This window comes from Oryctolagus cuniculus, chromosome 1, assembly GCF_964237555.1.
Source record: "Oryctolagus cuniculus chromosome 1, mOryCun1.1, whole genome shotgun sequence".
Classification (NCBI taxonomy): Eukaryota; Metazoa; Chordata; class Mammalia; order Lagomorpha; family Leporidae; genus Oryctolagus; species Oryctolagus cuniculus.
Genome location: NC_091432.1, coordinates 87,200,539 through 87,213,366, shown reverse-complemented (window position 1 = coordinate 87,213,366; position 12,828 = coordinate 87,200,539). Strand labels below are relative to the sequence as shown.

Sequence of the window (12,828 nt, the reverse complement as noted above, 5' to 3'; positions counted from 1 at the left end):
CCGCGGCCGTGCAGCTGAACCGCCCCGAACTCTCGGCGTCGTCTCCCTCCGCCGCTGTCGGGGCCTAAGCGGGAGAGGCGGGGACGGCCCCGCTGGGTGGGCTGGGGCGGAAGTGGAGGCGGAGGGAGACGACGGCGGCGTCGTCCGCGGGGCCTCGGGCTCTCGCGGCGAGGCCCTGGTGGGCGCGAGGCAGGGGGAGGGGGCGGAGGAGGAGTCCGCAGCGCGGGCCGCGGCGGCCGAGTTCCCCGTGGGGCCCCGCCTCGGAGCGGGCGGCGGCGACGGCGGAGGAGGAGACTGAGGGGCAGGATGGCGGCCTCGGCCCTGTACGCCTGCACCAAGTGTACCCAGCGCTATCCCTTCGAGGAGCTCTCCCAGGGCCAACAGCTCTGCAAGGTCCGTGGGCAGCGGGCTGGCGGGGTTTCCTGTGCCGTAACCCGAGGGTGCTGGGTGGTCGCTGCGCTGCAGCCCCCTGCTCTTCACGAGCACCAGGGGGCTTGGGAGCCCGGAGTCCTAGCCTCCCCACCGGGACCCGGGACCCCGCGTTCCGATGGCGTTGGCACCGGCCGGGAAAAGGCCCACGAGAGGGAGACCGTCTTCCAGACGGGCCGGGAGGGGGCCGGTCCTCACCAGCGTCCGGGGGTCTCGGGTGGGGCTGAGTGAGGCAGCCACCTGTCTCTGCCGCAGAGACTCTGGGGTGGAGATGTTTTCATCTCGGTGTTCTGCCTGGTCTGTCCTCGCCTTCCACCAGGAGGCAGGGGACGGTTTTTGCACTTTCTTGCTAGGAACCCGAAGCCGCCAAGCTGATGGCATCCTTCTTCCCTGTCCAGGAAAGCGAAGCGACTGGTTTGGGAACAGAATGCTCTATGATTTGGAGCTCCTCCCATCCCATTAAAGCCGGAATGCTGTCTGTGAGCAACGGTGAAAATAAGTAGTTCCACATTTAACCAATCCTTGAAATCGGCCCTGACAGCTTTCTTACTTTATCCGGAGTATAGTCCCACGTGTAATAAAGACAAAGACACCTCTGCCTTCCCTAAGGAATTATATCGTGATTGGCCACTTACATGACAAATCACCAATTGTTTACGTTAGGGGCCAGGTTTTATTGTTGTTCTAGACATCTGACCAGATTTGGTAATAATTTTCTACCAGAAAAGTAAGGTTTGGGACTTGGAGATATCTACATACTGACTAACGTATTGTCTTATTGCAGGAATGTCGGATTGCACATCCTATTGTAAAATGTACTTACTGCAGATCAGAATTCCAACAAGAGAGGTTTGTACATCAGTTTTTGATCGTTAAAGACAGAATACCATCTGGAAGGAGTACTTGGGGGTTGTAATCTGGTATTTATATCATCTTAAAAAATGGTTTAGTCTCTGAGACTTTGAGTTGTAAATGTTTTATATGTGGTAGGAGAGAATATAGAAAATGAAACAGTGGTGGTCATTTTACTACCTGAACTGGACGTGGAAAAATAAAGGCTAAGATACTAGTGTGGAAAATGTGCAGCCATGCTAAGAAGAATGGAAGGGTGAAGATTACTGTTAAGCTACAGAAGATAGCGTGTGAATGGATCTGAGGACAGGTCTACAGTGTTATCAACTGCCTTATTTTGATAGTGAAATCTGGTAACTTGGTACCAGTAGAATTGCATACTTTTTAACAAGTAATTCCGGGTTGGGAGCACTCAAGAAGGTAACCTAGGAGAAGTGCAGATAATTTCTAAATAAGTAGAGATGGTCATTGTAATAATAGACAAAGGCCATGTGGAAGATGAGGTAGGCAGGCACTGATACGTAATGCTGTGCATTAATAATGGCAAGTGTGGGAAGGTTGTCCAACTAGAGAGGAAACTCTAGGATTTTGTTTTGTATCCTTTAAAAAGCACACAATAAAAATGTGTAAAAACATCTGTGTTAAGTTAATGGAAAAGGAATAAATTGGGGTAAAATAGCCCAAATAAGAACTTTGTGTAGGTATTGTTAAAAAGTGAAGGTGTATTACAATTTTAAGTATCATAGATATTTGACTCATCAGTTTACTTAGTTCATCATTGTGCGGATCATCTCAGAAGCTTACATAAATATGATCTTTCATACGTAATTTCTTTTTCAGCAAAACTAACACAATTTGTAAGAAGTGTGCTCAAAATGTGAAGCAATTTGGGACAGTAAGTATGTCTTCTATTTTAATTTCCTATTGTTACTGATCAGTTAAGGTTTATCCCAAAGGTGTACTGCTTAAAAAATATGCATTGCTATATCTGTGTGTATTTTAACATGTCAGAATACTTTATGAAAATACTTTCTGTAGACAGTCTGATGGAACGTTCACAACATTTAAAAACAGTGGAAATATGCAAATGTTTTATGTACTGTATTTTAAATTTCATGTGCAAGTCACAGTTACTGTTTAAAAGCTATTGTTTTAGAGATTCAAATATAGCAAACTCCTGGATAGGGAGAGCCTACTTGTTTATAAAGTTGGTATAATCAGACTTCCCTGGCAGCACAATTCAGGTATTTTTTGACAATGCTCATGACATTCACCTGGTAAAGATTGTCCTATATAAGGGCACTGCAGAAAGTTTAGGGAAAAATGAAAATTAAAAAATGCACATTTTCTGTCAACTTTCTGAATATTTTAGTCATTATTGGTATGTTATCCTGATATTAGTTAAGGTGCTGAGTTGTCTGTCAATATTGAAAAAAATCAGAGTGTAGTTCTTAAGGTTGAAGTTTAATATCTTGTGCCTGTTTTTTTAAGTTGAAAACTACCTGTAATGTTGTGTTCTTTATATCATCTGTACCTGGATATGATGAAAAGATAATGTTTTTGAATAAATGATGTGGTAATTAAACTTGTCGGGATACGAAATTAGCAGAAGTTCTTTCCCCAAAATTTATGGATACATGAAACTTTTCTATACATGTGTACCTTTGTTTTCATAACTTTTGTATTACATAACATACTGTGTGAGTCTTATGTAAATATTCCAACAAAGTGACAGTGAGTTCATTATTTGAGAAGTAAATATTGAATAATAGAGGTTATAAATGTTATTGAATATAACAATGACAGTCTGGACAAGAAACAAGTTTTTTACTTGTTTTCTTACTCTCAGAAACAAGAACTGAGCATGTTTTATGCAGCAGATTTTTAATATTTTTAAATGTCTGATAGAAATATGTATCTGCTTTTTCAGCCCAAACCTTGTCAATACTGTAACATAATTGCAGCGTTTATTGGTACCAAGTGTCAGCGTTGTACAAATTCAGAAAAAAAATATGGACCACCTCAGACCTGTGAACAGTGTAAACAACAATGTGCTTTTGATCGGAAGGAGGAAGGAAGAAGAAAGGTATGTTTTGACATCTTCTGCCAATTAAATAAAATACTACACGAGTTAGAAATTATTTTAATTGACACATTGCTAAGACATGACGTTTTCTTTGGGTCTGTAAAAGTGGATAGTTCCAATAGCGAGTTTTCTTGTTGTATCATGTAGATCTGTGTTAATTAGGATTATAATACTTGTAAAAATATTCTGGGGTGTCTGTTCTGCACCATTTAGTTATCACTGTTTTTGGGAGACTTACTACATGCTATCAAATAAATCATTTCACTTCTTTCTTAGTCTTTTCCTGATCATTTAAAGTTACTGATATGAAGAAAATTCCCTGGTGTGGCCCATTAGCACATAAAATTCAATGGAAGTCTTGTGCCTCATGGTGGGAGCTTTTACTTTGAAACTTGTTTTCTTCCACGTTATCATGACATAATAAGTATATTTAAGTGGGTAGTATTTTACCATTCGTATTCTCTGGTTTCAGTTCATTTGGAGGATTACTGTCTCTGAGGGGCTTCTCTTGATCCCTGCACCCCAGTGTATGAACCCTAGTTGTAAAATATGTCTCTCCAGCACTTCTTGAGTGAACAAACAAGACACAATCTTTTATCTTAATAACCTGTTTTTTTACCTTTTAAAATAGATAAAGCTGTTGCTCATTATTTGTGGTAGTTATATAGTCGCCTCACACCACTCAGTCATTGCTGCTAAGGGAAATACAGTATTAGGTTTTTGTTTATGGTTAGAATGTATTGGTCAGCGGATATATGTGTGTATATATATATATACACACACACACATCATGTATATATGTGTGTGTATGTTTATTTGAATCTCTATATGTGATTGATTTATTTGAACTCATGGCCAACAACCATAACAATGCCTGAACAACATACATACTTTGTCCAGAAGGCATATTTCAGCCTTCTGAAGCTTAGACTGTAATACAGCACTTAAGCTCATGTTTGTAAACATCAAAATCATTGACAGCAGAAATCTTAGCATCATGAAATTAAATAGATTATGAAAAGAACACCTGTTTACAGTAAGAAGTAAAACACCTTCCTTGTCACCTTATTCTATTTCATCTGGGAACATGTGCTGTCCATTGACAGACAATTTTTGACCCTATGGCTGTGCCCAAATGACCATAAAAGTGCTACAAATATTAAATTGGGGGTTACATGTAAAAGTTATTTATCAAGTAGTCTTACTTGCAAATCCAAAATCCAAGGATAATAACAATCAACTATATCACTTAGGCTCTCCTATCTTTATAAATTCACAGTACTTACAGTAGAAGGAAATACCTATTGTTTTAGTAATTTCACAGTCATTTAAGAGTTCAGACTAGATTTCCTGGAAGTTTATTGTCAACTTATGCTTACTTTCCAGAAATAATAAAAGTAACGTCTGTCTTCAAATTAAAAGTGCCTCAAAAGGGGCTGGCGCCGTGGCTCACTAGGCTAATCCTCCACCTTGCGGCGCCGGCACACTGGGTTCTAGTCCCGGTCGGGGCACCAGATTCTGTCCCGGTTGCCCCTCTTCCAGGCCAGCTCTTTGCTGTGCCCAGGGAGTGCAGTGGAGGATGGCCCAAGTGCTTGGGCCCTGCACCCCATGTGAGACCAGGATAAGTACCTGGCTCCTGCCATCGGATCAGCGCGGTGCGTCGGCCGCAGCGCGCCGGCCACGGCGGCCATTGGAGGGTGAACCAGCGGCAAAAGGAAGACCTTTCTCTCTGTCTCTCTCTCTCACTGTCCACTCTGCCTGTCAAAAAAAATAAAATTAAAAAAATAAATAAGAAAGTGCCTCAAAATGAATGGGTATAGTGTCCTCACCAGTTTTATAATCCATCAAACAAGCATTTGCCTGAGGTTAAGAAAAGTCTGAATTACTTCCATTTTGCAAAAATCTGTGAATCCTGCCTGTGCACATGTGAGGTACATTTGTATGAAGTATAGCTAGAAGTTGAGCAGTTTATCTTAACTGGCTTCACTTTTCAGTTTATGCCTACATTTACTCTAATAGATATATTTTCTTAAAAGGTTGATGGAAAGTTGTTATGCTGGCTGTGTACTTTATCATACAAAAGAGTTTTACAGAAGACAAAAGAACAAAGGAAGACTCTGGGATCCTCACATTCAAATTCATCTTCTTCATCTCTTACTGAGAAAGACCAGCATCATTCAAAACATCACCACCACCATCATCACCATCACCATCGTCACAGCAGTAGCCATCACAAGTGAGTACTCTGAAATCATGTTTTCTAAAATCTTTTCTGACATTTTGATGCCTTATTAGTGTTTACTTCTTGCAAATGTTGACTGCATTAATCTAGTTTTCATTGTCCCTGGTGGTAAGCTTCTTGAGTGTCTAAGGCTATGTCCTCACATTTATGCAGTCTGTAAAATCACACAGATGGAATGTGTTTCATTGCTTACCGTAAGAAAAGATATTTAGGAAGTTAATTGATAAAGTTTTGATTATGAAATGAAATGCCAAGTACATCAGGCTTAGTGTTTAGTGATTTAAATTCAAAAGTGTGATGTTTTTTGTATTTAAATAATTGTTAGATTTTACTTGTAAAAATTATGTTCACCTCAGTTACATATTTAGTAGAACCAGTTTTTAACCAGATACTGGGAAATACACAGTTGGTCTTTTTTAGAGAACTTAGAGCATGACCATCTGTGGTCTTTATAAAAAGAGTTTTAATCTGAAAGTTGCCCAAAGTGGTAGAAATAACATTTTTTACTAGTTACACTTTACCTTTTCTTTTTTAAACACACATAGGTAGGAATCTTGTTCAAATATAACTGCTTGATTTTTAAAGTGACTTTGCTAGGGAAGTTATATAATGATAATATCTTAACTCTTTGTATGCGTTGTGTGAAGAGTTTATAAAAATGTAGTGTTAGTTTTCATGGAAACGCTTGGAACATCAAAACATAAACACTTGCAAACACAGATGAAGATGAAAACATAGGGACATTAAACACCCATTTGCAGAATAATTCAGTGTTCCTAAATATCTGTAAATCTTTAAAGATTCAGATAGCTATTTAAAGTGTAATTAATTTACAGAAAACCAATACTTACTATATTTTGGAACATGATGGTGATATCTTTAGGACATAATTTGTAGTTCTGTCTAATTAATAAGATTTAATTCTAAATACACAAGCACCTATAAGTTTATGAAACTTATTAAGGCACTAATATTTATTTACACCATGTTCTAGTGCTTTCTGTGTGTGACATTGGTAGAATACAGTGACTTCTTAAAAAACTATTTAAAAAAAACAAACTTGGCTCTTCTTATCAGTGTCCCAGGAAACATAAGTGTTTCCTTGTTTTTACATCTGAAAAATATCACAGAATATCTATAAAATATAATGGCATGTATGAGAACTTCTTAGACACTCTGGAAATGTCTTTTTTCTGTGACATTTTTGGATTAGTTTGTCATAGCATGCTGTGAAAGCACACAATTGGGTATGTTTGTAAAGATCAAATGATGTGATGGTAACCCCTTCTTTTGGGAGTATGAGAGGTTTCAAAAGTAAAGTAAAAGAGGACAATGTTGATTTCAAGATTATTTTCCTTTCAGTCACTCAAGAAATACAAGCACTGTTGTATTCGGTGACTACAGACCATCTGATGGACAGACAACCAGTTTGTACGGTCCTATTTAAAAGTTCAGTGTATTAGAACAAATATGAGAAACATACATATTGTGAATGATGGTGATTAACAGGGATAGAGGTGGCAGAGTGTGGCACTATGGTCTAGATCCAGGAAGGCAAAGCTCAGAAAGCTTAGTGTTCCCAGTGTTTTCTCATTTTGAGATCTGGTTAATGCTATTAATCCATGTAATTGATTAAGTAGCTTGCTAATGATTATGATAAAAATTGTAGGAGAAAAGGGCAATTGAGTCCCTTAGTAGAGATGGCACTCTTTCACAGGTTAGTAAAGAATAATTCCAGTTGATGGAATCACAGCTACTCTTTCCCCAACTTGTTATTTTTAGCTAATTCTTAAGAACATGGTCTGTTTTTTATACTTTCAATTTAAAAAACCCTCTAAAACTTAAACATTAGTAAATTTTTTTACAGATGTATTTATTTTGAAAGAGTTACAGAGAGAGAGAGAGAGACAGATACAGAGAGAGATCTTCCATGTATTGGTTCACTTCCCAGTTGGCCAGCACTGGGCCAAGCCAAAAGCAAGAGCCAGGAGTTTCATCTGGATCTTCCACATGGGTGGCACGGGCCTACGCACTTGGGCCATCTTCCATTGCTTTCCCGAGGTTATTAGCAGGGAACTGGATCACAAGGGGAGCAGCTGGGACGTGAATCAGCACCCTTATGGGATACCAGCATAGTAGGCATTGGCTGTACCCACTATACCCCAACAGTAGTAAATTCTATACATACTCATAAACCTTCATAAAATTATTTTGTATGTTACCACTAAGTGCTTTTACATATATAACTCATTTAATGCTCATATTCCCACAAGCTATTTTTATATCCATTTTACAGATGAAGAAAGTGAAGGGTCTTTTTGTTTTGTTTTCTTTGCTTTATTTATTTATTTGAAAGGCAGAGTCAGGCAGAGAAAGAGAGGTCTTCCATTCACTGGTTCACTCCCCAAATAGCCTCAAAAGCCACAGCTGGGCTGATTCTAAGTCAGGAGTTTGGAGGTTCTTCCAGGTCTCCCACGTGGGCACAGTGGCTCACGGGACTCAGTCCATCCTCCATTGCTTTCCTAGGCCATAGCAGAGGTTGGATTGGAAGTGGAGCAGCTGGGACTCAAACCCGCACCGTATAGGATGGCGGCACTGCAGGCAGCAGTTTTACCCGCTAAGCCACAGCTTTGGCTCCAAGGATGAGGGTTTTAAAGTAACTGGCACAACAAAGCCACATAACCCAGATCTTCTAACAGCTCTTAAGTGGTACAAATATGTGATTTCTGGTTCACAGGGCATTCTCTCCTGTACATGGAATGAATAAACTGGGGGTTAGTGAAGGGTAACTGATGTGCAGGTCCAGGAGATAAGAAGTAGGATTTATAGTGAATTCTCAGGTGGCAATTAGTATTATGACAAAATGGAAAAGAAAAGATGTATTATATATAAGTAAAAATAAAATTATTTATTACTATGAATTTATCAATATTTACATGATGTCTCTCCTCCAGAGTTCTGACTAAAACATCTAGACTTGGGAGAAGATTGTTAGAAAAACTGGTAGAGAATCAAAGAAATTAAATTAAGATAGGTCCTCATTCAACTTGACACTATTTTAAGCAACTTGAATTACTCAAAGGGAAGAATTTCCACTTGGGGTTACTGAGGACAGAAGGACAGTGATCGCAGACTTTATCATTGTAGAACACTGTTGTAGTTCTCAGTCATGTATCACAGTCCTTGGTATGATTATTAAATTGAATTTTGGAGATCCTGATTAAAAAGAATATTCGTTTTTTGTGGTTGGGTTGTACCTTTCCTGAAGAACTTAGGATGGCTGGTAGTTGTCTGATTAAAATTTATCGCATCAGAATAATTTAGTCAACATATATTTGCTTAGGAAGCTTAAAACTTTTCTTTGCACAAAAGGTTTTAAACATGCGAGTATAGTCCAGTGAGGTAAATGATGAACCTAATGACTAGATATGTTCTGTGAAATTCATCGTTAACGCCATTTATCATTGTGTAAGCATCATTGAGTGAACTTAGACGAACTAAGATGACCATTACATTGTTAGATGATGTATTCTTAAGGGACCACCATCATGTATGTGCCTTGTCTTTGACAAAAACATTGTTATAGAGTACATAGCTTTTAATCTGATTCCAGTGAGAAAGAATGCTGTTAAATGTGGATGTATTAAATAAATGTTATCAGATGTCATTTATGTATTTTTCAGAATCAGCAGTTTAAGTCCAGAGCAAGAGCAGGGACTGTGGAAACAGAGGTAAATGCACTAATAAGTTTTCTGAATTATTTGAGATGTATTCTTTTAAATGTGATATCATTTAAAACTTTGTTTTATGACTTTAAAAAAATCATTGATGTTTAGTAATTTTTGAGGAGGAAGAATAACTTTAGTACATCTGCCATTTTTACTCTAATTATTCTTTTTAATTTTTTATTTCAGCCATAAATCCTCTGCAGCAATTCAGAATGAAACTCCAAAGAAGAAGCCCAAATTGGAATCTAAGCCATCTAATGGAGATAGGTAAAAATGAAATCTTTTAGTGTTATCAAAATTCAACTGAATTGAACAGTTACAGTTGATTGCCAATTAAGAATAGAAACATATATCTTCTATTTTGGATTCTTTGAGTTTCTGAGAATAAGCATTATTTAAAAAATTAATTTTGGCAATAAAAAAGTGGCACTGAACTATGTTCTATTTGGGGAATAAATTTGGGTTTAGAGAAAAGAAAACTCTAGAGAGTATTCTCTTTATCTTAATTCTTCAAAGAAACACAAATCTAATTGTGATATTTTAAAATTGACCTGCTTAGAAAATGTTTTTAGACTTAAAATATTATGAACGTGACTTTGTTTTAGTTCATTAGCCAAAGTTTGCTGATGTTACTGTACAAATTGGCTGCCTATTGCTTTACACTAGAAGTATTGACCCCCTAAAAGCTAATACTGAATTATATTTCTGCAGGTGTATGTAATGTGTGCCATTAGTAAGGTAATTTGCCAGTTGCATCCATTTCTGTCAGGTACATATTTTTTTGCATTAGCCTTAAGGATGTTTGTGGAATTGTCTAATTTATGCAATTTGAACACCTGCTAATTTTTCTTCTACTTCATTAACTGTGCTTTACTTTTTTCTTTTTAGTAGCTCTATAAATCAGTCAGCAGATAGTGGGGGAACAGACAATTTTGTCCTCATAAGTCAACTGAAAGAAGAAGTGATGTCACTTAAGCGTCTCTTACAGCAAAGAGACCAGACCATTTTAGAAAAAGACAAAAAGGTAAGAACATAGTTCACTGAAACCTGGTAAGATAGGTGTCTTGATTGTTGCTTGATAACTGGAAATTTTATTAGACTTGTAACAGTTTAGCAATATTTGTTGTTCGTGATTGTTATAAGACAAATTTCAGAAGCCCAGCTTGGTATCTGAGTCATCTGATGAAGATAGATAAAAATGATCTTTGAGAATTTTAGTCACAAGAATTAAATGAGAACTCTTTATGATTAGTAATAATACTGATTTTTTTCAGTATGCATACAATTTTTTTAAAAGATTTATTTATTTGAAAGACGGAGTTAGGTAGAGAGAAAGAGAGATTTTCCATCCGCTGGTTCACTCCCCAAATGGCTGTAATGGCCAGAGCTGCGCTGATCCAAAGCCAGGAGCCAGGATCTTCTTCTAGGTCTCCCACACAGGTGCAACAGTCCAAGAACTTGGGTCATCCTCTGCTGCTTTCCCAGGCACATTAGCAGAGAGCTGGATTGGAAGTGGAGCAGCCAGGACTTGAACTGGCATCCATATGGGATGCTGGCTCTGCAGGCCAGGACTTTAACCTGCTGTGCCACAGTGCCAGCCCCTTGCATGCACTTTTAAAAGAGGTCTAGTATCTTAATATTTAAAAATGAAATGTAACTGGAATTTTGTGTAAACTCTAATAATAGAAAAACATAAAGGAACATAGTCTCTGGTTTGCTAATCATGTATTTATATTGGTCCAGATCAAATAACTGGTGAAAAGTTATAATGTAGGAATTTCCTGGGTGGTGGTACCTGAGATCATTTTGTAGGAAGTAAGTGTTCCTGTTGGAACTTTGTTTCTTTAAATCAGAAAGAAAATCAAATATGTTGTCCATTTGATGAAAAGAGGAATGTTAACAGAATAGAGGTGCTTCAGGTGCTTAAGGTAATTATATTCTGTGAAATCATAGCATAAGAGCAGACAGACATGGAATATGAAACAGGGGTTTGGAAGTCATTTTAGCCATACCAAATTATTCCAGTTCTAAAACTTTCTGTGTGACCTTGAACATAATGCTTTTACTTCTCTGGGCCTCAAGTTTTCTCATTTTAAAAATGGAAGCATTAGTACTGTTTCATGAGATGTGGTGATTAAATGAAAATGCAAAGTATTTACTACAACTCCTAGCATATGTGTGTTCATAGTTACTTTTACTAATGCTTGGTTACGTTTGAGGATAGAAGCTACTTCTTATGTGGGAGAACACTTAAAGCATTCTTTTAAAATTATGGACTAGGCATGATTACAAATATGTATTTGTTGAGAATTCGTTGTAGTGCTGAGTCTGAGCTGACTTTTACTTCTAGCATTCAACACCTTAAGTGTTAGATTTTCCTACACCTTGACGCTTAGTGGATTTAACATTAGTATACTTCTGCCTTACTCTAAATAAATTCAGTTTTTGAAAATTAGGATTGACATATAAGATAAAAATGAGATTATTATGAGTATGCTTGAATTTTTACTCTTTGTGATAGCTTTTTGTAAATTAGTGAACCTTTATAGAAATATGTTCTATGCACAAAATTTTACATACACTTCTATTATACTACATCAAATGTATCTGTACTAGCTTCAAAAAAAGTTGAATGAAAAGCCAAGTTTACTGCAAAATAACAGTGATTCCAAAACCATATAGTAATAAACTGGAATACTGATTTGTTTTTTAGATTGTTTTCTAGCCCTAGAATGACTATACTGTATTAGTGCGGTTAAAGTTCCCTGGTTTTGTTAGTGTTCCTCTTTTATACAAACACTAATAGGGATTCAAATTAGCCAGACTGTAAGGAAAGTGGCATTTGTAAACCTAAAATAGCTACACATTTGCAACTTAAATCTAAGACAACCGGATTATTTTCCTGAATTCATTTCACAGTTAATTCAGTGATATTTAGAACTGTATGCTGTACTTGCTCATGAGAATAAAAGGATGAATAGATAAGAGATACTCTCTGTCTTTCAGAAGTTTATAATTTGAAGGGAGCTCATAGTGTAGTGAATAGAATAATTATTTCAGTTAATCTGTTATGAACTGGCATTTCAGAACAGGGATTTTTCCATAGTAAAGAAAATAAGAGAGGATTTAATTACACTTTGAATTTGGTGAAGTAGGGGCTTTATTTTCTCTTTAAGATAAGACTCTATAAGACACCACTACTTTCTTTCTATTTACTATTGTGTATTTGTTTCCCAGCTGCTGAGCAATTATAAAAGAAAATATAGACCTATAAAGCTTACATAATAAAAAAGTTAAAAAAAAAACCACCTGCTTCTGCATGGTTTTGATAATGAAATTCTATAGTAACTTATTTTTAGTTTGAAGTCATGAAATATACTTTTGTGTTTGTCATTTATAATTATGGGGAAAAATCATGTACTAATTATCTTCCTCAAAGCACTTTTTTTTATATTTGATTTAGTCCAAATTTTATACTATCCCTCCTCCCC

General features: G+C 37.3%; 1 protein-coding gene across 50 annotated transcripts in view; it reads left to right on the top strand.

Annotated features, from left to right (window-relative positions):
• Positions 1 to 13: 13 nt before the first annotated feature.
• The window catches only part of FAM76B (family with sequence similarity 76 member B), a 330,098-nt gene continuing 317,283 nt past the window's right edge, over positions 14 to 12,828 (top strand). For 49 of the 50 annotated variants that reach the window (XR_011390246.1, XR_011390252.1, XR_011390250.1 and 46 more), the window contains exons 1-8: positions 14 to 393; positions 1,214 to 1,278; positions 2,122 to 2,176; positions 3,212 to 3,367; positions 5,404 to 5,603; positions 9,293 to 9,340; positions 9,524 to 9,604; positions 10,226 to 10,361. Coding sequence is in view for 6 of the 50 variants with exons in the window: in XM_051820481.2 (XP_051676441.1) it covers positions 307 to 393; positions 1,214 to 1,278; positions 2,122 to 2,176; positions 3,212 to 3,367; positions 5,404 to 5,603; positions 9,293 to 9,340; positions 9,524 to 9,604; positions 10,226 to 10,361 (828 nt within the window). In the remaining 44 variants the exon portion in view is untranslated. The remainder of the gene's footprint in view (positions 394 to 1,213; positions 1,279 to 2,121; positions 2,177 to 3,211; positions 3,368 to 5,403; positions 5,604 to 9,292; positions 9,341 to 9,523; positions 9,605 to 10,225; positions 10,362 to 12,828) is intronic. The other variant, XM_051820459.2, reaches the window with a different exon arrangement.